The 24,055-nt window shown below is 42.2% G+C and overlaps 1 protein-coding gene across 1 annotated transcript in view; it reads right to left on the minus strand.

The window, feature by feature from the left end:
• CD109 (CD109 molecule) overlaps window positions 1–24,055 on the minus strand; it is a 75,449-nt gene that overhangs the window by 43,456 nt on the left and 7,938 nt on the right. Inside the window, exons 3-8 of the mRNA XM_063124956.1 lie at window positions 16,253–16,281; window positions 13,769–13,999; window positions 12,021–12,146; window positions 3,395–3,434; window positions 2,143–2,227; window positions 1,486–1,579 (exon numbers count right to left, since the gene is read on the minus strand). Of these exons, the coding sequence (XP_062981026.1) occupies window positions 1,486–1,579; window positions 2,143–2,227; window positions 3,395–3,434; window positions 12,021–12,146; window positions 13,769–13,999; window positions 16,253–16,281 (605 nt within the window). The remainder of the gene's footprint in view (window positions 1–1,485; window positions 1,580–2,142; window positions 2,228–3,394; window positions 3,435–12,020; window positions 12,147–13,768; window positions 14,000–16,252; window positions 16,282–24,055) is intronic.

Consider the following 24,055-nt stretch of genomic DNA (forward strand, 5'->3'; position numbering starts at 1 on the left):
GCTTATTTTAGGTAAATATGATGCCCCCCTTTTTTCAAGTAAATATGGTGCAGTAACCAGCAAGCTGTTATTTTCTTAGATATGGTTTGGGGGGGGGATCTTGTGCTAACTTAAAAATAGAGCTGCAGCACATTCCTAAGTATGTCTACTCAGAAGTAAGCCCCATTGAGAACAATAGGACTTAGTCCAAGGTCAATGTACTTAGAATTCCAGCCTAAGGATGGGTGGGGAAAAAGGCATGAGAAGGGGATAAAAATACATAACTGTGGGCTTTTTAACCCACATTTAAACACTATATTAAGTACAGCAATAATTAGTGTCCCTAAACATACATAGAGTGCCTCTCCTTCAGTCATGCGTAATAGCATTTCAGTCCCAATCAATTAATCACAACAGTAAACCAGCTGTTTCCATGGGAGAACTCTGTACATGGTGACAGTTATTTAAAATTTTACTTAATACCTATATTATCCTTTCCTATAACAAAATGGTGCTTACTATGTTCAGCACCAGGGCAGCAGAGTTAAATACTATTTTATTCCTTTAGTTATGCTAGTGTGACATGAGTTAAAGGCTCAATCCTATGCATGTTTAGAGAGGGGAAAAATCCTACAACTGCAAGAATCCCCTGGCCAGCATGGCTGGCTGAAGCATGCTAAGAGTTGCACAACTTTTTTCTTTCCAAACATGCATAGGATTGCATCTTAAGTGGGTTTAAAATGTGGAACTTGGCACATGTGTGGAATCTTTTAAAAAAACATTATTACTCTAGCATCAGGAATATAGCAGTTCTGCAGTGTGGAAGATATACTGTGCTTTCCCCTCCTCTGCTCCAATTGGGGCCTTAGGTGTACACCCGAATGAAATGAGCTGCGCACGCCTATGATTATACTACAAATTTAAACTTGTTTAACAGACCTGAGGGAGAGGAAGAAGAGCTAGTGATTTCAAACAAGGGTATTCTTTGGGAGAGGCAGTCATGAAAGACAAAGTGGTTGAAAACTGATAGTATGTAATGGAGTTAGGACCAGTGGATTGTATCCAATGGTGGTTTTGACCTAGCAGAAAGCACTTCCATTTCTGCAAGCTGAGGCACCATCAATTCCCCCTACCTACTTCAGCCCTCAGCACAATATCCCATTCGGTCCTGGAGTGTCTCCCAACCTTTTCAGTGGGCTTAACTGGATAGAGGTGGAGGGAATCAGCAAGAATCAACCCCCAGACTTACACGAGGTTTTCTTTAAAGCAAAGGCACACATTCATCTTCGGACAAAGTCGGAAGCGTGAAAGGCTTTTTAAAATGAAGGTGTTTTGAGAATGGGCTTGAAGGAGAAGTGTCCTGGCAAATAGGGAAGAATCTAGGAAGCAGCATGGCAGAAGGAAAGAAGGCAGAAGATTATTTTCACCAAGAAATCCTCAGGGCAAATGAAGACATGCATTTTTCCTGATATACAAGTACACTGTCAGGCAATGAACACGGCTTACCTCCAATATTTTAGTGATAGTTCTCTTCCTTCCATAGTACAATGAGAAGAAAGTAATAGTTACTTTTCCTTTCACTGGCTTTCCATATGTGTACCTGAAATAGCCACAAAAACCCATTATTTAGAAACTTTCAGTTTCTGAAGTAGGGTTGAACCAATATAATAAGCCACATATCTATTTGCATTTTAACATAATTTGGAAAATAATGTGAGGATAATTCTCTTTGTAGCTCTGGGCACACTGCAAACCATGCTGAATCAGTGAAATGGTTGTCCAGCACTGATAAAGCATATCTCTTATTATATAGAGAACAGTAACCAATGAAGGCGGCCATCTTCTTCTTTTTTACCAACAGAGCCCCTAGGAATAGAGCTATGTCATGTTAGAGTGTGGTTCAAAGCTTTTTCTGAATAAAAATAAAAATTGAACTCTGCGCTATCTTTTCTCAAAATGGTGGGCTCTTGCCCCTCACAAAGAGAATAATTTCATTTTTCAACCCCCAACCGAAAATAATCCAATATGCCTATTTGGCCCACCACCCAAATTGGAGAAAAATCTGAACTGAATACTTTGATCCAGCACTACACGGCTTAGGTGTACAAGACTTATACAAATGCAAACAGATCTCAAATAACATAACATTTACTTTTTACCTACTTTGCTGTGACAGTACCATTGAAATTCTTATCTTTTGGAGAATAATGCAGAGGCATTGTTAAAAAGACTTCAAACTTTGGCAACACTAGAAAAAAACCCAACAGTTATAATTAGAATGATATAATGGTCATAGTGATAATGTTTCAGTACTGTGAGTTTTTCAGAACAATACAAGCATACCTATAGGCCTCCTTTGCACTACAACCATATATAAGTTCTGTTTTATATCACTTTGACCAGGGTGTAAGCAATGTGGTGTCCTTATTTGGTGCCCACTGAAACACCCTACTCCTCCCAATTTTTATTTTAAAATATTTTTTAAGATGTTTTTATTGGAAGCTGGGATTGCTTCAAAGTGAAGTGGGAACCTCTAACTGCTGCTATCTTGATTTCCCATGAATGCTTCTGGGCACATTACTCTTTCTTTGTGACTAGCCACGCCCACCCATGGCACCCATTCCATGCTTGTACCCAGGACACTTTCTCAAATTCCCGGATGTGCCCATGGCCCCAAATGGTTGCCTACCCGTAACTCTGACTGTTATGGTTTACCCAAAAGAATGCCAGGAATTTTAATTTAGCGAGGGTGCTGAAAATTCCCTCAATCTCTTAAGTAACTAAATGTAAAATTTGGTAGGCAATACCAGACACATGGGATATACTCAACCACAAAAAACAACAACATACACATACAAATGCTTTCCTCTCTAATCATCTGAAATTCCTCATTTACAGGCAAGTCATCAGACAGCAGTGTGTGGGTGGGTGGGGGTGGGTGTCTTACTTTAAGAATAAAACAAGTGCACTGGACAGGGTCACTAAACACTCTCCCCTCTTGCATATTACCTCATCCCCATTGCTCCTGTTCTTTGTTCCTATCTCACTTCTCGTATCAGAGCCATGAAGGGAGAAAGCAATTGGAGCAAAAGACTGACGGCAAGGGATAGAGGAAAGTTCAGTGCTCCTCTCCCCACACACCACTTTCACTATTAATGATACACAACGCACACATGTTCAGAATACCAAATATAGATGGTTATTCTGTTCTATAAGTTCAAAAACATGAGTGGCTCTCATAACCTTACAATCTTCTGTAATCTGAAGGCATTTAATGACTAAGACGTATTTTGTAAATAGCATTCCTGATCATACTAATGCTGGAAGATCACTGCTTTCTTGAGCCTTAAAACCCTCCCTCTGTCTTTCAAAGAAAACGATCAAAAGCATCCGCTTTTTAAGTGCAGGCACTTACCATATTCCATCACAGTAAACGTTTGATAGTGTGTTTGATCCTATGGAAATGCAGACAAACAAAAATCTATGAAATGTATGCTTACATTCAATGGTTAATTGCATCTAAGGCAGGGCCTTCTCTAAAATGATTCCAGCAATTAAAAAAAGGGTACGAGTTGAACTGCATTTTTCCAAAAGTGATAGGTCTTTTGTTTCACTATAACTGACATCAAAAGTCAGGAACGTAACTCTTTAATTATCTGTAGAATGGGCTGCTGATGTCCCTGAGACTTTACGATATTCAAGTGCACTGTGACATATTTATTTATCCTACTTCTCATGGCATAAGCTTTTGTGGACCAGAGCCTACTTTGGCAGATGCATGAAATGACCTCCTAAGCAGATAGATTGGTAAGAATACATTGTTATAACTGGTGGCTGGCCATAAATTTGTCAGGCAAATGATAACTTTAGTTTTGAACATAGCTTTCAGCTTATGAAAACACGAATTTGTACACAGGCAAAAACACAGTTAATAAGATTAACTTGTTTTTGTTCCATTCATTTTATTGGTTGTTTTTGGCATGAAAGGATGGCATAAGGCATTATAAACCATTCAAATTGAATGCATCAAGCATCGAAGATTTATGTCTAGCAAAATAAACAGAATTTGTTGTGTCTAGTGCTAAAAGAGCTACAGAATCTAATTACAGACACCAGGAAAGCATATGCTGTCCTCAATCTTCTGGTACTAACAGTTCATGGATATGCTCTACAAAAAAGCTCATATAACGAAGCCAGTTTTCAAAGGCAGTCTTCATAATAAATATGCCTCTGAATATCAGGTGCTGAGAATACAAGCAGTAGGGTGTTATTGTGCTCATGTCCTGATTCCAGGCTTCCCATAGGCATCTGGCTGGCCACTGTGGGAACCAAATGCTGGACTAGATGGGCCTTTGGTCTGATACAGCACAAATCTTATCTTCTTAGAATTGCCTTACTCCCGCCCCCAGCAAACATGGGCGTGGGGAGGCCATTGCAGGTGGGGGAATGAGGTGTGGAGGATCACCACTGGCGGCCTCCACATATTACCACCAGGATGGGGAGGGAACTATGCAGCCATATAGCTGGTCTCGTCCCTCCCTGCCTCCTCTTCGTCGCGCGGCTCCCTCCCTCCCTATAGGCAGGGTGGGCTCGCTGGTTGCCCGTTTGGGGGCTGAATAGGAATTTTTTGCTCACAATAAGTTTATTGTGATTTTTTTCACCTAATTCACCCCGTAAGACAGGCTGGGAGTATGAAATGGGTGAATTGGCGTTAAAATGTTCTGGTCAAATTTGGCAGTAGGCAGGTATGTGCAGGCATCTGGAGCGGCATCAGGGCTTGTGAGCATTCTGAGCCACTGTTCAGATGATTGGTAATGCCTGAGTCTCCCAGCTGTGAGCCTTGTGACCTCAGCTGGCGAGATAAGAGTTACCTTTGGGGCTGTCCTTCCTCACCCACTCAGTGCCCCACAGCACAAGGGTGGGTAACAACAGAAAGCCTCCCTCTCAAAAGGGGGAAGACTGTGGAGCGGTGAAATAGAAGCACCACGACACAGCCTGCTAATGCTCGCCTGATTCATCAATAGCCAGCACACTAGCAGAGAATAGGATGCCCGCTTAGGCCTTTGCCTCTTCTGCAGATCATTCAATAAATGTGGGCCTATTTTAAATCCACACTGTTGTCTTGTCTCATTGTTTTCCACCCCCACCTTCCTGCAATAATGTAGCAAATCCATTCACCTATAAGCCTTTGTTTTTAAGCACGCTCTTCTGCATGAAGTGCAATTCCAAAGTAAGTCCCACTGAGCTATAGGCAGGAATGCAAACTTTTTCTGTTTCCCATGGTATATTTATTATATACAGCACACAATCCTGGAAAGCCATCTCCCTGGTTTAGTTTAGTACATATGAGCAACTCCAAATGTCCTTCAATACATGAACAAATATAACATCAAGGAGATAACCTGGCAACCATGGATATGGCTGACAGAAAGTCCCACAATTAGAGGAATACTTTTTCCAGCCACCAGAACCATAGTAATTACTACTAGCCATATCCTTTAACACATTACATTTGCTCAAGGAAATTCATTCAACCAAAGCTAATCTGGATTGTACATACGTCCAAAATTGTTATACCCCTTGATCTTAATTCAGAGGTGCTTAACACTCTTCCTCCCAGATATATGCAAAAACTTGGGCATGGCAAAATGGAGTTTAAGAGAAGACTCTCCTTACCTACTAACACAGATGTCCATTACAGGGAAATCTGGTTGTTGTTTTTTATTCAATGGTGTTCCGCGGTGTGTAAAGCTCGCTTTGCATTTGTGAGCTGAGCTGTGGGCTTTTCCCTGAACCCTGGGAACTCAAGTTGCACATTTTTCTCCTGCAGGTTCTGTAATCTGTCCAAAACTCTGAATAATTTGTGCACATTTCTCAGCAATCTGCACAAGCCGAATTTGTACAAATTCAGGCAAATTTGCACAAATTGCTCAGAAAGTTGCACAAATTGTTGAGAGATATTAGATTGTAAGCCTATGCGGCAGAGTCTTGCTATTTACTGTTTTACTCTGTACAGCACCATGTACATTGATGGTGCTATATAAATAATAATAATAATAATAATAATAATAATAATAATAATAATAATAATCTGTGTAAACTGCACAGCCAGTGGGAAAAATGCCCAAAATGCTTGGAAAAATCTGTGAATTGGCTCGACTCACTGTAGATCGAGTTCTCACTGCAGTGGGAACCAGAACATTGTCTACGGGTCTGAACTTCATGCCCCAAACAGATTTCCCCAACTTCCCTACCTATCACTCGAGTTCCTACAGTTCTCATACACGTAGGGCAGGCAGATAGGACTGATGTAGCATGGGGCACAGGAAAACTGCAGCTATCAATATTCTCGAAGCCACACCTTTCTTAATTGCTGCAGGAATTGGTACCTTCACTGTAGGCAAAGCACCTAGATTGCTGTAATCAAGAATTCTCTACATCACAGGGTCTGGCAGAAAACTGGTTGCTGCAGCCATCAACCAGAAACAAGCCACAAGATTATCTCAGAATAGCCATCTAAGAAGCAGTGAACTGCAGAAGCAGTCAGTGTGAAGTACATCTGAGCTTGTGGAGTATTGGTGGTTTGGTTCATGTCTGGCTGTGGCAGGATAGGTGATGTGTCTGGTTTGAAATTTACTGGGCAAGGATGCATATGATCCGTTCCCACTATTTAGGATATCATCCAATTCCTTCCAGAACTTTATTCTTTCTCCGAAATAGCAGACTATTTTTTTTGCTCATTTTGTTATCCTTTTCTCTTTGAAGGCTTCAGAGGGGGAGTTGTGTGTATTTATGTATGTGCATAAGTATGCATGGGTTTGTTTGGGGAGCATTGCTTTCCCTTTTTATTTTGCTGTTGAAGAGCTAAAAAAAAAAAGGCCTCTGAATATGTTTGCTTAAATTCTTTGCCTCTGGAACCAAGGAAAAATGTTCCTAAAGTTCTGAGATAGTGGAAAAAACCATAATCATAAAGCATCTGTTTGTTTTGCTCCACAAATATATATTTTAATAAATAATTTGCATTTTATCCTTGAACTTCATCTTTTTCTTGGTTATACTGCCACCTATTGGGCATTTGAAAACCATTCGTTTCTTGTATTGCAATGAGCCAAGCACGCCTGATGGACCTGAGAATTCTTCCATACAATCAGTTTCAGAGCATTATATGTACAGCTGTTGCTCATTAATTGCACACATGCCTTCCTTACCATTGCAGAGAGATATACCTCAACAGCTATATTTTATACCTAGGGAAACATAATTCTTCTCCTCAGATAAGCAAACTTGTTGCTACCGTGACCTTCATGTGGAATTTGGTTGCCCCAAGTGTTATTTATTTATTTATTTATTTATTTATTGCACATATATACCGCTCCCATAGCCAGGGCTCTCTCGGCGGTTTACAGAAATTCTAAAATTAAGATAAAAACGAGTATACAAAATTTAAAATTCTAAAACACAGAACATACACACATAAAGCATTAAAAACCATTTAAAAAATGGGCACTTTTTAGTTCTTGCTTGTGACATCACTGGCAATGTGCAACACTATTTTCATCTATACGCAATGCATTTTATTAGGCATGTGCTCCGCTCCTATTAGGAGCGTAGAAGCAGTAGCGGATTGGCCTGCTCCGCCTTACCCAGAGGCGGAGTAGGAGCGGACCGCGGACCCCTAGAAGCAAGGTAAAGAGAAGCGACCATTTTTCGGAGCTCCTAGTTCAGGCGGAGCGCTCCGGTCGCCATCTTGAAAACATTTCGCCATAGGATTGCATTGCGGCAAATAATCACGGATAACTACGTTCTTTTTGAAGCTATCATTCTGGAAATTCTTGTGCACAGAGAGTCGTGGATGGGGGTCATTTTGAGACAACTCTCACCTCTCTGCGTCGTGCGGGTCGCGTGCTATATTTTTTTGAAAATCGGGTCAACCGCACGGCTCAAATGGCGTTTTTCGGCTTTTCGCCCATAGGATTGCATTGCGGGAAAGACTCGGGCATAACTGGGTTGGTTTTTAAGCTATCGTTCTGAAAATTCTTGTGCTCAGAGAGTCGTGGATGGGGGTCATTTTGAGACTACTCTCAACTTTCTGCGTCCTGTGGTTCACGTGCAATATTTTTTTAAAAATCGGGGTTTGGGTTTTTTTTATTTTTTTTGAAGCGATGACAGGCACATTCAATTCCCAATCCTGATGAGAATTGATCACCTCATAAAGCATCATCCTCCAATCCCAGCGTTGGAGGGGGGACTAAGGCAGACCCACCCTGAGAGCTTTCTGCTTTGTGTCTCTTTGTGGGTTGGCGTTCGTGGAGGGAAGACTTAGTTAGTTAGTGCTCCTGCTTTGGACTTTGGATAGATTAGGATAGATTTAGTTTGGCGCGTGTGTGTGTGTTTGTTTGCTTCTTTCTGACTTATAGCTTAGTTTGCCCTGTGTTTTTCCCTTACTTTGATTTAATATAAACTTTATTTTTAAATTTTGGAGTGTGTGTTTGGTTGGTTGGGTTGGTTGCCCCCCCCTTCCCTCTATTAAAGCCTGACTGTTCTGCTTTTGTGAAAGCTTTCTTTTGAAAGCATACACACACTTCTTGTCCCATTTCCCTACATTTATTAGTAATATTCTTAAACATATTATTATATTCTTTTACATATTCTTAGTAGTATATATATTAGTATATTCTCATACATATTATTAGTAGTATTAATATTTTATTCTTCTTATACATATTAGTATAGTAGTAGTGTTTGGTTGGTTCTTTCCCCCCCTCCCCTCTCTTAAATCCTGATTGTGTTTCCTTCTATCTATATACAAAAAAATACCAAAAAATACCAAAAAAAAAATTATTCTCTTTTTCTTCTCTGTGTAACTTGGACTGTGAGTGTGCTGCTTTTGTGAAGTGCAACAGGCAGCCACAGATTGAGCATTTTGTGGAAAGCATACACACACTTCTTGTCCCATTTCCCTACATTTATTAGTAATATTCTTAAACATATTATTATATTCTTTTACATATTCTTAGTAGTATATATATTAGTATATTCTCATACATATTATTAGTAGTATTAATATTTTATTCTTCTTATACAGCATACACACTTCTTGTCCCATTTCCCTACATTTAAACATATTATATTCTTCTTATACATATTCTTAGTAGTACCTTATACATATTATTAGTAGTATTAATATTTTATTAGTCATCATGAGAAGAGGGAGCAGGCGTGCTGAAAGCAGCAAGGCTCAGGCTGGCACCAGTAAGCAGGCAGGTGGCAAGAGGCAGGTGGCAGCAGTGCCATTAGAGGAGGAGTAGGAGTATCTCCTTCATTATCCTTTGAGCCCATGAGCCCGCTGATGGACCTAGACGAGGTCCTCAGCACAGTGGAGGGGGAGGAGGAGGAGGCGGTGGTCCTCCAGGATGTGGGGGCTGAGGAGGAGCAGCAGTAGGCCGAGGCTCTCTCCCCAGTCTCATCCCACCCCTCTTCCGCTGCCACCCCTGTTTCTGTGGCAACACCAGAGAGCTCAGGCGGGCAATTGGTGATGTCACCACGGAAGCGAAAGACAAGCATAGTGTGGGACCACTTTGAGTTGGGAGCGGATCCCCGCTTTGCTGTCTGTCGCCACTGCAAACTCAGCCTAAGCAGGGGTTCATCTACAGGGCATTATGGAACCAGCAGCATGAAGATGCATCTTCAGCGGAAGCACCAGTCGGTCTTGCTGGGGAAAGAGGCGGGCAAGGCGACTGGTTCCAGGGGAAAGCCGAAGGCTGCTGCTGGCACTGCCACTCTAAGCTCTCCATCTCCCATCCCCACAAGGGTTAGGCAGGCAACCCTGCAGGACATGTGGTGGGGGAAGTATGGACCCACAAGATGGCGTTTTCCAACGCCCACCCAGGGTGCTACTGTGGTGGGGCATCTGCCGGGACTGACTCCTCCCCAATACTAGATCTATGACATGTCACTCTGCCTGCCCCTCTGCTAGCCTGTCCTCCTCAGTGACCGACTCGCTGGGATGGTTTGCGTTTGCAATGCGTGACTAACTGCAGTGCTGGCTTAGAAACCAGCCATCCTGGCCTCACTTCCTTGTGCCCCCAGAAATGCCCGCTGCCTGCCTGCCTGCCTGCCTGCCTGTCTGCCCGCCTCCCCCGGGGTGCTGCTGTGGTGGGGCATCTGCCAGGACTGACTCCTCGCCTGCTCTGCCTGCCTCTCTGTCCGCCTGGTGCCTGGGAGATGGGCTTTGCGGTTCGTGCCCAGCACCCTCTGGCACGCTTGCTCCCAGTCGTCCTCCTCTGTGCCCCTCAATGCGTAACTGCTGGCTTAGAAAGAAACAACCAGCCATCTTTGCCTCACTTGCTCCTTGCGCCCGCTTACAGGTTGGTTTGCTATGCGTTAGTGCTCAAGCCATCCTTGCGGCACTACAATGCATGCTGCCTGCCTGCCTGCCTGCCTGCCTGCCTGCCTTCCCTCCCTTCTCCCCTTCCCGCCTTGCAGGGATGGTGTATGTGTCTTGCTTTGACTCAGGGGAGAAGTCCTTCCTGCGCTCACTTAGACTTTATCAAGTTCAAAAATCCATTTTTCAAGTGTGGAAGAAGATTTAGGGTTATCTCATGGCATGTTGGGATTTCCTTTGAACTGGCCCCATTGAGCTGTCTGCATTGCCTGACATACTGGAGTGCCCGATTTTCAAAACTTCCCCTAACATCAGGGGATGATGGGATTGCCTTGAAACTTGGCATCCATGTGGACACATGGGTAAGCTGTCCTGGTGCCGAGTTTGAGGTTTCTAACATGCAAATTGACGTAGTTATAGAATGGGACTTGATTTGGGGTGCCAAAAATCAGGGGATGATGGGACTTCCTTGAGTCTGGGCGTCCATGTGGACACATGGATAAGCTGTCCTGGTGCCGAGTTTGAGGTTTCTAACATACAAATTGACGGAGCTATCCCAAGGGGTGTGAATGGGGTGCCCGATTTTCAAAAATTCGCCAAAAATCAGGGGATGATGGGATTGCCTTGAAACTTGGCGTCCATGTGGATACATGGATAAGCTATCATGGTGCCGAGTTTGAGGTTTCTAACGTGCAAATTGACGGAGCTATCGAAAGGGGTGTGATGGGTGGTGCGTTAGAGGTTAGAGCCACGCCAAAAATCAGGGGATGATGGGATTGCCTTGAGTCTGGGCGTCCATGTGGACACATGGATAAGCTTTCATGGTGCCGAGTTTGAGGTTTCTAACATGCAAATTGACAGAGCTATCCCAAGGGGTGTGAATGGGGTGCCCGATTTTCAAAAATTCGCCAAAAATCAGGGGATGATGGGATTTGCTTGAAACTTGGCGTGCGTGTGTATACATCCATGAGGTGTCATGGTGCCAAACGTGAGGTTTCTAACTTGAACAGAAAAAAAGTTGTATACTTTTTTAGCTTTCAATGCAACCCCATGGGGGGAAAAAACGGAGCTCCGGATCCGGATCGGAGCTCTGAGCGGAGCGGAGCAGAAGTGGGCAGAGCGGGGGCGGGGCGAAGCGGGCCACTCCGAAAATGGCGGATCTCTAAGTGAAGCGGAGCGGGGGGTCTGTGCACACCCCTACATTTTATGTACGTTAACTTTTATTTATCCTTAGTAGCTGCACCGTTTCTTCACGTTCATCCAATCTTAGCCTTCCCTAGTTTACAACTACTAAATAATCCAACTCTGGGATTTCTGCCTTCAAGAAAATATACAAATGTTTGGAACATGAGTTATTAAGAATAGTATCATAAACTACAAATGATTTCAACTGCACACTGAAAAAAAGTAATGAAGTACTATATAACATGTCTTTTGCTTACTAACCAGTATCTAAAAGCTCAAGTTGTTCTCAGCTGCTGATCTTAACCAGTCTAATATATATAACTGTATAATTATAGACAAATTTCATGTCTTTCAAAAATGAACAAACCATAGTCTGCAATCACAGCCACTTAACTCAATGGCAACTTTATCATTGATTTTTAGTGGACTCATATTATATCCCTGCTAAACAATTCATTTCGTTAATACTCACATTTACTTGAACTTGTATAGACCAGTCACCCAGGACAGGATGTTTGGATAATTTAAACTGCTTGGCAATCTTGCCCAGTTTTCCATTCTCTGTCAACCACTGCTGAATCAAATTGCGTCGAGGATCCTAACAAAAAAGTCCATACTGTATGTTAAACTATGTATCCAATACAGCCCCTGCGCTAACAGGAATAACTGCTAGCACACCGGGAAAGTAACTCAAAACTACAGAAATTACTGCTTCTGGAATGGGACTAGTCAGCAGAGGTCTCAGAAGGGAGCTCTGCTGAATTATTTCATTCCAGAAGCAGCACTTTTGAATAGTTTTTGGGTTGTGCTAGCAAGCGCTAATTTCCCATTCCACTAGTGGTCATTCCCACTAGCACAATGTGTTTAGAGTTGGCAGATTGCCAACACTGAATACTACCCTATGCATTTAGTAACATGTCATTAACAAATCCAGGGCCATGTTGAAAATAGTGGATTACTGGGTGATTGTTTATTGCAGTAGATGAATGTTACAATAGGGACATGAAGTATGTTTCAGCAGAAAAATCCATACAGAAACTTCTCCAGTAATGCTGCTGATAGTGTGTGACCTAAAATATTACCATCTCCTTGCACTTGCTGAAGATGACAGCTTCCTAAGATGACAGGTGTGACTTTTTAACACAAATGCTTTCATAAGAAAGTTAATTACTCAGGAATTAACCATGTGTTATGTGCAATGTATGAAATGGGCCTCAGTGCTGTTCTCTTTTAGGCCGGGGGGAAAGACATGATTTTTGAGAATAGAATTGTCAAGGCTTCTCCTTTCAAAATGCCCTGTCCATATACTGCTGCAGGTTTTTTTTAAAAAAAAATGGCACTGAAGCTTAATATATAGTCAGCCTTTAGAAGAGTAGTAAAAAATATTATGTGATAATTTTACTATTTCAGTGGGACTCATTTAGAACGTGCACATTTGTGCATAAATATTTTCCCCCATCAAATAAACATCCCTGCCCCAGGGCAAAACAACATATTAACTTTACTGCAAGTTTTGGCCTTGACTTCAAGGTAACGTGTAATTTGATCAAGCAAGATCAAAGCAAGACAAAATTTTAATTTACGAGAATAAGAACAAGCAAAAGTGGATGGGGTGTTGCTAAACAACCTGCCTCAATAAGTCTCAGTAATCCAGATAGAGGTAAACAGGGGGTGGGGGGAGAGTTACTCTCAAAAGAAAAGTACAATAAAAGGGGAGCACATAACTTTATCAACTTCACTTGGGCACGCACCACGCTTTCTATGCTCATTCAGTGTCCAAGACCATTGAAACACATTTTCTGAAGGGAAAGCTACGTTTTAAACACTCTTCCCACACCTGCAACCCAGCAGGAGGAGGAGCCTGTTGGGCTAATTTAGAACAAGAAAAACAGTCAGTGTTTCAGAGGTGAAGCACTCCCTACTCACCACCAATCCTCCACTTCATCTTCCCAAACCTGCTTTTTTCTTGCATTTGCATATAGCATGTTATTTGCACCTGAACTCACAAACCTTATGCTTTAAGAGCATGGAATTGGTTTGAAATCTGGACCCTGTACATGACTGCCTATATTATGCATGGACGCCTTATCCATTTATGATTTATTTTAGAGCAGATCCCCTTCCTACAGCTGTACCTTAGTGCAAACACACCCATAGGTGACATTCACAGACTCTGAAGGAAAACTCTATTTCACCAACTAAGGTCAAGTTTGTACTTACCCGAATGTAGACATTTACAGGAGTATTGTATGGCTTGAGGTCAGGATACAGAGTTACCACCCGTATTTTCACCTCTTGTCCGGGTTTATATACAGACTTGTCCGTCTGGATGAAGACTGAGAAGCTCTTTTCTTCAAACGAAAGGTCAGTGAGGTTAGAAAACAATAGTTGGCCTTCTGAATACCCTTTGACTAGTAAATCACAATTAAGAGAGCTACTGCCAATGGGAAGCTGGGGAGAAAAAAAGACAGTTCACTGTCATTATTATTGTTATATTTATTTCTAGAAGCTCCTGGAAACATGGAACAATTAATAATTTTTTTAAAAAAAAGATTGAGGCTGCAATCCTGTGCTCCCTTGCTTGGGAGTAAATGCCGTTGAACACCATGGGGCTTATACGGAAGTAAATGTAAAGAGGGTTGTCGTGTAAAATTATTACTAACTAAAGCTACAGTGATACTCCAAACAAGTGCTTTATCACTTGAAAACACACAAGGATAGTTATATGCCATGATAGCATTCAGTTTACAAAATAGAAGGCAGCAGTTGAAATAAACAGAACAAAATGGTGCTAAGTGATAGCATTCAGACATTAGTTGAAGGTTCATAAACCACAGATAAACACCATGGACCTCCGAAAAAACACACCAGCTGACCTCCGAAATCAGAAAATCAACCTCAGAAAGAGGGGAAAGGGGGCGTTCCAGTGGGCAAGGAGAGGAGACCAGAGACGCCAGGATACAAACTATGTTGAGACTCTTCCTGCCTCCTTTCCTCTACCTTTGACAGACAAATAAGCCCATTTAGCAGAAAAACTATCAGAGGATGAGAAGATGAAGATCACCTCAGCTGCTCCTCCTGACCTGCAGGTGATAAAATCATAGAATCATAGAATCATAGAATAGCAGAGTTGGAAGGGGCCTACAAGGCCATCTAGTCCAACCCCCTGCTCAATGCAGGAATCCACCCTAAAGCATCCCTGACAGATGGTTGTCCAGCTGTCATATGTCATATGATAAAACCATATGACATTGGACCCTAACTTCCTGTTAGGAGGCAAACAAAAGAAAGCTACGGGTGGCACTCCACCCAGTAAAACCTTGTTAAGGCTAAAAAAAGCCCCTCTTTTTAAAAACTTTCTTTTGTCTTTTTTTTAAAAAACCCTGCTGGCACTAAGGATTCTCTGCCCCCTCATTGTGTTTCAGATAGAGTGTAAGGAATGAAAGAAGCATAACAAAAGACAATCTAATTCTTCCTTCCTGACCACTTTACAGATTCCATTCCTTCCTCTCTCCTCAAACTGAAACATCACCACACCACCGATCCAGCTCACCACCACCTCACTCTTCATTTCCTTCTCCACCTTTACCTTCCTTGAAACTGCCTTCAATGGTTAACCATTAAATTGACTTTTGTTACATTTTCTCCAAAAACCTCCATTTCTGGAAAGCTCTGAACTGATCTCTGTCGATCCTCCTAGGTACTTTTTTTTACAAAGACACTTTGCAATTGAGATTACATACAAAATTATGTACACTGTGCTCCTGTGTATTTTGGTACATGTGCTACTTTCTGGGCCAGGTTTACCAGACAAACAGGAGCATGTCCTCCAACAGAATAAAGCCAGGATCACACTGGAATAAGGTTCCCCTGGCACTTGAGCTACATTTCTCCCTGCTCTTAGTCATTTGTATTCTGGAAGGGATTATTTCCTGAACGTGGAGAAGCAGTTTGCAAATGTCTATGGCAATATATGGTAGCACTTCTAAGCCAGCAAAGGAAGATGCACTTAAAATGCAAAAAAATCTTGACTCTCTCTGGTTCCCTCAGTCTCTCAATGTCTTACAACGAAAAGGGAGAAGGCACATGAGAAGCCAGGAACTCCCCCACCCCAATAATGTGCCAGGTTTCCACATGCAAGGAGTTTGACATGGGAAAGTATCCAAACATAACCCTTCTCTTTCAGCATTCTGAACTGGTACAGTCTGGGGAGGACCCTACCATGTGCTTTTGCTGAATATTTAAATTAATTATTGTGAGGCGTGTGTATCGCTAGAATGTGTCTTGTGTCTAAAAATGTGTGTTAATCAATGTGAATCTGTTTTAAACACTTACCAAATACTTATGAAGTTTTATACTCTCATCTTCTTTTGCTATCAATATGAAAAAAATGTAATCTAGAAGCAAGACTAATTTCATATCCCTGCTGATCCTCAGTTTATCATGACACATACTAGAAACACTGTTTTGGCTTCATTTATAGTCAGGTGGGAGTTGTCTTCTAAACCTTCTAAAAACATATCAAACATTTGTATTTTAATTTACATTTCGCAATTGACTGAAGGAATGTCCTTTCTGATTACTAATGAAAGTAATTTGTGCCACACACAAGATTAAAATGTCAAATATAATCCAAAGAAAGAGAGAGCATCTATTCAGAAAACATTTTTGCATGGTTCTCTAACATTTCATGAAAATACTTACAGCTGGAAGAACGAGCATCTCAAATGAATCTATATTTAAAAAGGAAAAGAAAAAAGATAATTAACCCACTTCCTGCTTCTCACAGGTGCTATACCCTCCCTGTCTAGCAAATTCATCCTTACAATGCATGTGTTTAAACACATCATTCAGGCACTGCTCCAGTGCTGTTTGTAAATACATTTTTTGTGGGCGGAGAGTATTTTACATGTTACATAAAGACAGCTGTAGCAGAACTTTTAACACGTGCTACGATTTCTCTTGACTCGCCAACAAGAGATGAGTTAGGAGCCACATTCCTCCTGCGTGAAGGGGGGTCCATTCAATGACTGTAGAGTGAGACCATGTCGCTGGCCCTGCCCAGGTGTCACACAGCTGGGCTAGCCATGCCCTGACAACCATGCATTAAGCATGGCTGTTCGAAGAGGAGCTCCTACACGTACACAACAGAGACTCCTTTTCAGACATCCACATTCAATGCATAGTTGTCCGTGGCAGGGCTAACCTGGTCACACAACATCAGGGATGGGGCCCCACTCCCCAGTCACACATGAAGAGGGCTCTAGTGACCATTTGTCCACCGCCATCTGGATGCACGTGTCATAGAGAGCCAAATGTGTGCTACACATCTAGTAAGGGCAACAGCAGTGGCAGCAGGAACACCAGAATGCTGGGGAAGAGATTTAACAGTGTGTCCCCTAACCTCTTGTGGCCACTCTGCCATGAAAAGTTCAGTTCATTACTTTGTTCTCTATTGTTAGAATGTGTCATTTGACAAACAGCTATGGTACATTTAAAATACATAATGTATGAGAATTAAAAATACATAAGGCACAATCCTATGCACGTTTAGACAGAAAGAAGTCCTACAATTCCCAACATTCCCTAGCCATCATGTCTAAACATGCATGGATAGGATTGTGCCCACAATGTACGTGAATTAAAGGACACAGGAGTCTTGTTCTCTTTATGATATTAATTGGACAATAAAAAAGTGCTACACTCCATTTGTGAGCCCATGATATGCCAAGTTTCCCTCTTAATGGGGAGCAGTGAATTGTGACGTGTGCTGGCCAGCAGCGAAGGGAGAAAGGCTGGTGAATATCGGTTGCACAGCCCCAGTGGCAGCATCTCCTTCCCAGGAGGGGCCTGCTAAACCAATCAGTGCTTTGATGCGGTGGAGCCAAAGAAGTGGACCTAGCAGAGTGAGATCTCTCCTTTGTTCTGCCTCCAGTTCAACCAGAGGCTCCCAAAGGCAGACCTCGCATATGGCCCCAGGATTGCAGTTGCTGACTTGGGGTTGGTAAGGGACACCCCTCCCCCGGCCTCTTGTGGCATTATTATTATTATTATTATTATTATTATTATTATTAGTATCCCACTTTTTGCCCAATGCTAGGCCTCAAGGCGGCCTTACAAAGTTTAAAACATACATTGGGGGCGGAGGGAACCATAAATGTTTAAAATACACAACAAAATTATAAGACATTAACATAGATGGAGGGCCAGATTATTCTCCAAAGGCCTGCTGGAACAAAAAAGTTTTAGCCTGCTTTCGAAAGCCTGTCAATGAGAGAGCCAGCCTAGCTTCCCTGGGAAGAGAGTTCCAAAGCACTGGAGCAGCCACCGAGAAGGCCCTCTCCCATGTTCCCACCAGGCGCGCCTGTGAAGATGGCGGGACTGAAAGAAGGGCTTCTCCAGAAGATCTCAAAGCACGGGCAGGCTCATAAGGGAGAACACGTTCTTTCAAATAAAGAACCCGAGCCATATAGGGCATGATAGGCATTGGCCTGGATTCAGTGGTGAGGGGGAGTGGGAGTGGGCTCCCTGCTCCCCCATGGTGAGGATTCCCATAAGGGATCTTGGGTACGTGGCACCAAGACCAAACCAACATGGGGGCTACAAGTTGGCCACATCTGGGGTGAAAGAAACGGATTCACATTAGTGGTCCACGCAATGGTGTGCCCCTGACCCTGCCATCCACCACCAGTGCACCTGGCATGCGGGCCAGGAAGGGGAATCGGTCAGCAGGAGGGCTGGCCGATTACAGGATCCATGACCTATGCCACTGCCGAGCCCATTCAAGTGAGTCAATAAAGTTGTGGCCAATTTATTATCCAGCTACGCCTGTGTGTCTAATTTGTTCGTGTCCCTTCGCCAACTGGACCCTATTAAGCGCTGCCCACACAAACCAAAAGTGGTACCCATTATTTGATTTCCTCTTAAACCTGAGTAACACCACAAAACTGCAAGGTTGAGGTGCAAGGACAGATAAACAAATTGTCAAAAGGAGAATTCCTAAATCCCAGTGGCCTCATTCCCATGAACTAACTGAATCCTAACTTCTACAGACTTGTAATGACATGTATTTGATACTTAACTCGTTTGACTTTGAAATTATGTTCTTACAATGCCTTCTGTTACGCAAAGTATCTTCAGCAAAGCTGTCAGCTTTGGCAGGAGTAAGTAAGTGCAAAACCAGAGCCTTATCGTGAGGGACACCAAATACCCAATGGAATGGGAAGCCTGATTTTTATCATGCTTTATATAATGTGATATAGTTTAAATCTTTGTGCACAATCAAATAAATTAACTTCATATTTATCTTTACACCATCACTCACAAACCACTCTCAAGTCGATACTCTTTCACTTAAGCTGGCCTACATCTCATTTTGGAGTATGCTTAGAAACTAATTTTTTGAGTCATGGAAAAAAATCATATATAAAATACACAGGCGTTTATCTAATGGTGTGATTCCACTACTGGAACAGTCATGGCTGGAAGAACGAATTTGCTGTCCCACAAACACCGGAGCAGATTTGGGGTGTATGCAGGGGAACCATGGGGATGAGAAGGGATTGAAAACACCAATTGCATGAGTGGAAGTACACTAATTTAACATTGGTTTTAGCTCATAGTCATAGACGGCATGTCTGAAAAAAGCTGATATAACTGCCAGAAAACTGTTTCCATACTTTCTGATATGAAAGCTGTGGTGAATTGCTAACAGTCACTCCCTGTCCTTACCTAAATCCTTCCTTCCATCTGTACCCAGTCAGCATGTTATAAATAATAATTGCAAACACTAAAACTACCTGCATGTTATGAGCTTTTCCATACCTCTCTGGTTCCTGACAGTTACTACTTTCAAGGAAGATAGACCATGAGTATGCCTATCTCCTGAACCACAAGTAAGTAATAAAGAGTACTATACCAAATGGTCCACTCATCTCCCCAAACCTAAAACTGCTTCTGTGACATTACCCCACAGTTCTGTTCCCTTAGGTATGTCCGGGTTTGTATGTCTAGTGAGTGCAGAATGTTGGATTGAGTGAGTGTGGCTGATGATGCCGTGAAAAGGGGGAGGAGTATAAATGGGGGAGTTTAGTTGGTGAGTTGGTTAATTGGCTGGGAGTGTCAGTTAGGATTGTCAGTGGTGTGGAGAGTGAAAGGAGATAAGATTTTAAGAGACTTAAGATTACAGTTTTTATTAAAACTAGTAGATTAAGCAGGTTAACTTGAATTTGAAGTAACTAAGATCTGTTAAACAAAAGTAAACATTTTATTTTGTTTTGTTACCTCAAAGCACGTGTCTGCTTGGCTTTATCACCTGCTCTACTATCGTAAACACCTCATATATAACCTCCAGCTTATTACATACACAGTAAAACCTTTTCAGATTCTAGTCTTTACCCTCTCATATGAGGGAAAGGTTGCATTTTACCCTACCCTCAGGTTGTTCAAGTGGTGGCGCTTGGCTTGAGGAGGGTTTGTGTGCCACAAGACCTGGTGTGTGAGGCCTGTGTTGTGACAGCTTCTTCCTTCCCTCATCCTGACAAACAGATCTGCCAGTAAGCAACTGATCATTGCTCACCACACTAACTAGCAGAATCAGCATATGAATCAGAGCCATCACTGCACCAGCACAGCAAATGCCGCTCAAAATGCTCATAGCAGAAATACTCCCTTAGGCAGCAATCCTATACACATTTACCTGGGAGTAAGTTCCATTGAACCCAATGAGACTTACTTTTGATATCTATAGGATTGGCCTATTAATTAGTGCTAACAAGTGTCCTTTCAGACTATGTGCATGCCCATACATGGATTCCAAGATATACACATCTAAGGGACCTTTTAACGTTGGTTGCAGCACATCTAGCCAAAATTAACCCAATGAACACATATAGGTCTATACCAAAACAACTAAGTTTTATTAAGTAGGAATTAAAGTATACAGATGAACAATCATGCAGAATTAGATTGTTGCAGCAATCATAGTACCACACTTGTATGAATTCTAATATGGATTCAATCAGTTTCTATAATAAGATAATAGTCCAAGGCATGTTGACAGAGCAAAATGGATAAGACACCACTCCATGCATAGAGTCTGAAATGTGGGGGAAATATCTCCAAAAATCCACTTGGCACCTGAACCAAAGACTATTATGCATGGAAAACTAGGTTGTGGACATGCATGAGGAATATGGATTTGAACAAGGTTGGGCTGTAGTTCTGAGAAGTTGCAGGGGTTGGATCTAGGAAAATTGGGAGCCTTAAAGCTAACTGGAATAGAAAAAGAAGAAAGAGGTCAGGGAAGGGGAATTTGCAAGATTGGGGAAGAAAAGGAGGTTCTAAAGGGGTGTCTCTGATCATGGGCTAGTCTTTGCACACAGTCAGTCACCATGACAACAGAGAAGGGTACGTCAGCCTGGGTAGCTATACTAAACACACTTGCACCAATTTCCAATGTGTTGTGTGCAATCCGTTGCCTCATCAAGATATGTCCAAATTGCTAACAAGCACACAATAGGAAAGAGGATATAGAGGTGGAGACTGATTTGTAGAAGGAAAGGCTGCAATCCTATAACGATTTATCTAGGATTGAGCCTAATTTACTTGTGTATAGACATGCATAGGATTGTGCTGTTAATTGATTAATAACAACTTCAGCCTGAAAAGCAAAGAGACCTATGGTACTGCAAGAGTAAAACTGCAGGTAAGAACATAAAAAGAGCACTGATAGATCAGAACAAAGGTCCATTTAGATCTGCTGCCCACAGTAGCCAACCAGATAGATGACCCTGAGAAGCTTGAAGGCAACAGACCTCTTCCTATCACATTGCCTCTGAAGCTGGAGGTTCAATACAGCCATAATGACAAATGGCCAGTGCTAGACTCTTGGCCATGGGAGCTCATGGTACCAAAAATCAGTCAGTCTAAGGGCTCTTTATATTTCCTGAAATATATTAGCACAGCTTCTCTGGGTGCAAACAGGCTAGCAGGGGTTTATTTTAGCAATGCCATACAAGGGGAGCAAGAGGACCATCACTGGTACATCAGCACCAGTAGCTGATGCTAGGCTAGAGTTCAATTCTGCAACTAGGATTTAGGCTGCCACTTTAGAACATATGAAGAACCCTTCTGGATCAGACCGGCCTATCTAGTCCAGTAGGGTGAAAGGACTCCTGTATCTTTAACAGTTGTATAGAAAAGGGAATTTCAGCAGGTGTCATTTGTATGCATGCAGCACCTGGTGAAATTCCCTCTTCATCATAACAGTTAAAGCTGCAGGAGCCCTGTCCTCTTTTGCATCTGGTTACTCTAGTATCGGTAGTATATCACATTCTAGTATATCACATTCACATCCAGCCACAAAAGCAAGGGATGCACGATCTAGAGACCATTCTACATTTCCTCAGATTACAAAACATTCTGTTCCTACAGTGGCCTTTTCCTTGCCCTGATTTTTTTTTTAGAGTGCAATAGAACAAACTCTCATAAAAAATAAACCAAAATGAAAATTCAAGTGCAAACTTCAAACTTGTTCATGCACAAGAGATAAGTAAAGTTAGGTCTTGCTCTTATTAAAAACATAAGAAGCTGAGAGCTTAAGAATTTCTCAACCTAGCCAAGTCTAAGACTTTATTTTTTAAGCTTCAATAATCTTGCTGGCCAAGTGGAAAATAATACTGTTCCCAAGTGAATGTTCCCATTTTTTCACTGTTCTGCTTAATAATCAATCCTACCAAACATAATCAAAACTTCATCCAAAATGAACCAAAGATGCTCTTAATTAAGAATTACCTCTTTTTCTTGAAACATTGCTAATATTTCTCTTGAAAGATATGTCACAATATTAAATTTCAAATTATAGTTATTTAAAATAAGTTTAACTAGTTCTTCACTGTAAAGTTTAGTAGACCTTTAAACATGCACAGCTCAGGTCTGTGTTTGTTCACTGTTGCAAGAACAGTTAACATTTCCAATCGTTTTGCAAAGGCAGTCCCTAAGGCATGTATCAGATCTGGCCATAGTCGGTAACACATGCCTTAGTTCTACCTATTTTGGGCTACTGTAATATGCTCTATATGGGGCTGTCTTAGAAAAGTGTTTGGAAACTTCGACTGGTTCACAATGTTGGTGCCAAACTATTGGCTGGGGATGGTTATAGAGAACATGTGATTCCATTGTTAAAACCGCTTCACTGGCTACTAGTCTGTTTCCAGGAACAATTCAAATGCTCATTATGACCCATAAAGCCCTAAACAACTTGAGATCAGGCTATTTAAAAGACTGCATTCTCCCATGGGAACCTACCCAGGTTTTCACAATCTCTAGAGAGAGGCCCTTCTCTGTGCAGGCACCTTTGCTGAGACGTGTGAAAAGGCCTTCTTGGTGGCTGCTCTCAGGCTCTCAAATTCTCTACCATGGCCCTTTCTACAACAGGATTGTCCCTGTGCATCCGAATGACACACAGGGGATCCCGGGAGCAGGCAAGGACAATCCCTCCATTTTCCTGGGATAACCGAGACCCAAGGATCACAGGCGGTGTGGGCACCCGTCTCTGCTTCTTCCCTCCTTCCTGAGAACAGCGGGGGTCAGCAGAGGGAAGGAGCCAGGCCAGAAGGAGTCCAGGGATTGGAGAGGGAGGGGTCGGCCCTTTTTTTTTTATCTTACTTTTTCGCTGGAGTGCAACTGTGCTCCCAGCTCCTGTTTCTTTTTTCTTTTTTTAAAAAAGGCAGGTGCAACAGATACAACGTCCCACTTCCCTTCTGGGATGTCGTGCTTCCATATGGACGCCCTGGGACAATCCCGGAAGCAGGTAAGTCCGGGATCGTCCCCCCTCCCTCCTCGAAAGCCCTTAGGTGTAGAAAGGGCCTCTATTTTTGTTATTCTTCCATCTAGCGATATGGGTTTTTCTGGGGGGGAAATTGAATTCAGCTAATCTGAACAGAGGGATTTACAATTAGAGTCATGGAGTTTTGGTCGTAAATTATATTCTATTGTTCTAAATTTAAATCATAATAATGATTTTTAAATGCATTATTGCACATAAATACGGTACCCTATAAGACAGCTTTCCCCAACCTAAGTGCCATCCAAATATGATCTACAACTCCCATAATCTCCAGGCAGAATAGCAATGGGGAAGGCTGATATGAGGTAATATTTTGTATCTTTCTGCATTTGTGAAACTTAGTTTGTACTCTTCCATTAGTGATTTTAAAAAAAAGTTTATTCATAGTTTAGATCTTGGGTGGGCAGAAGATAGATGAGGATCTACTGGTAGCTCTGCAGATCTGCAGAAACTCAGTAAGTACTTCCAACTCCTGTCAGTTAAAAAACGGCGACAACAAAAAGGCTCGTTTTCACTCCTAAATTAAGCTACGGAGCAGATGGATGTGCAAAAGGATTTGTCTGCAGCCTCCTGTTTTGGTCCTGAAAACAAATTCCTGGGCTGAACATGTGCTCAGAGGCACCTTGTTCCCGAACTCTATGTCTGCCTTCCTGAGCCAC

This window comes from Elgaria multicarinata, chromosome 4, assembly GCF_023053635.1.
Source record: "Elgaria multicarinata webbii isolate HBS135686 ecotype San Diego chromosome 4, rElgMul1.1.pri, whole genome shotgun sequence".
NCBI classification, from domain to species: domain Eukaryota; kingdom Metazoa; phylum Chordata; class Lepidosauria; order Squamata; family Anguidae; genus Elgaria; species Elgaria multicarinata.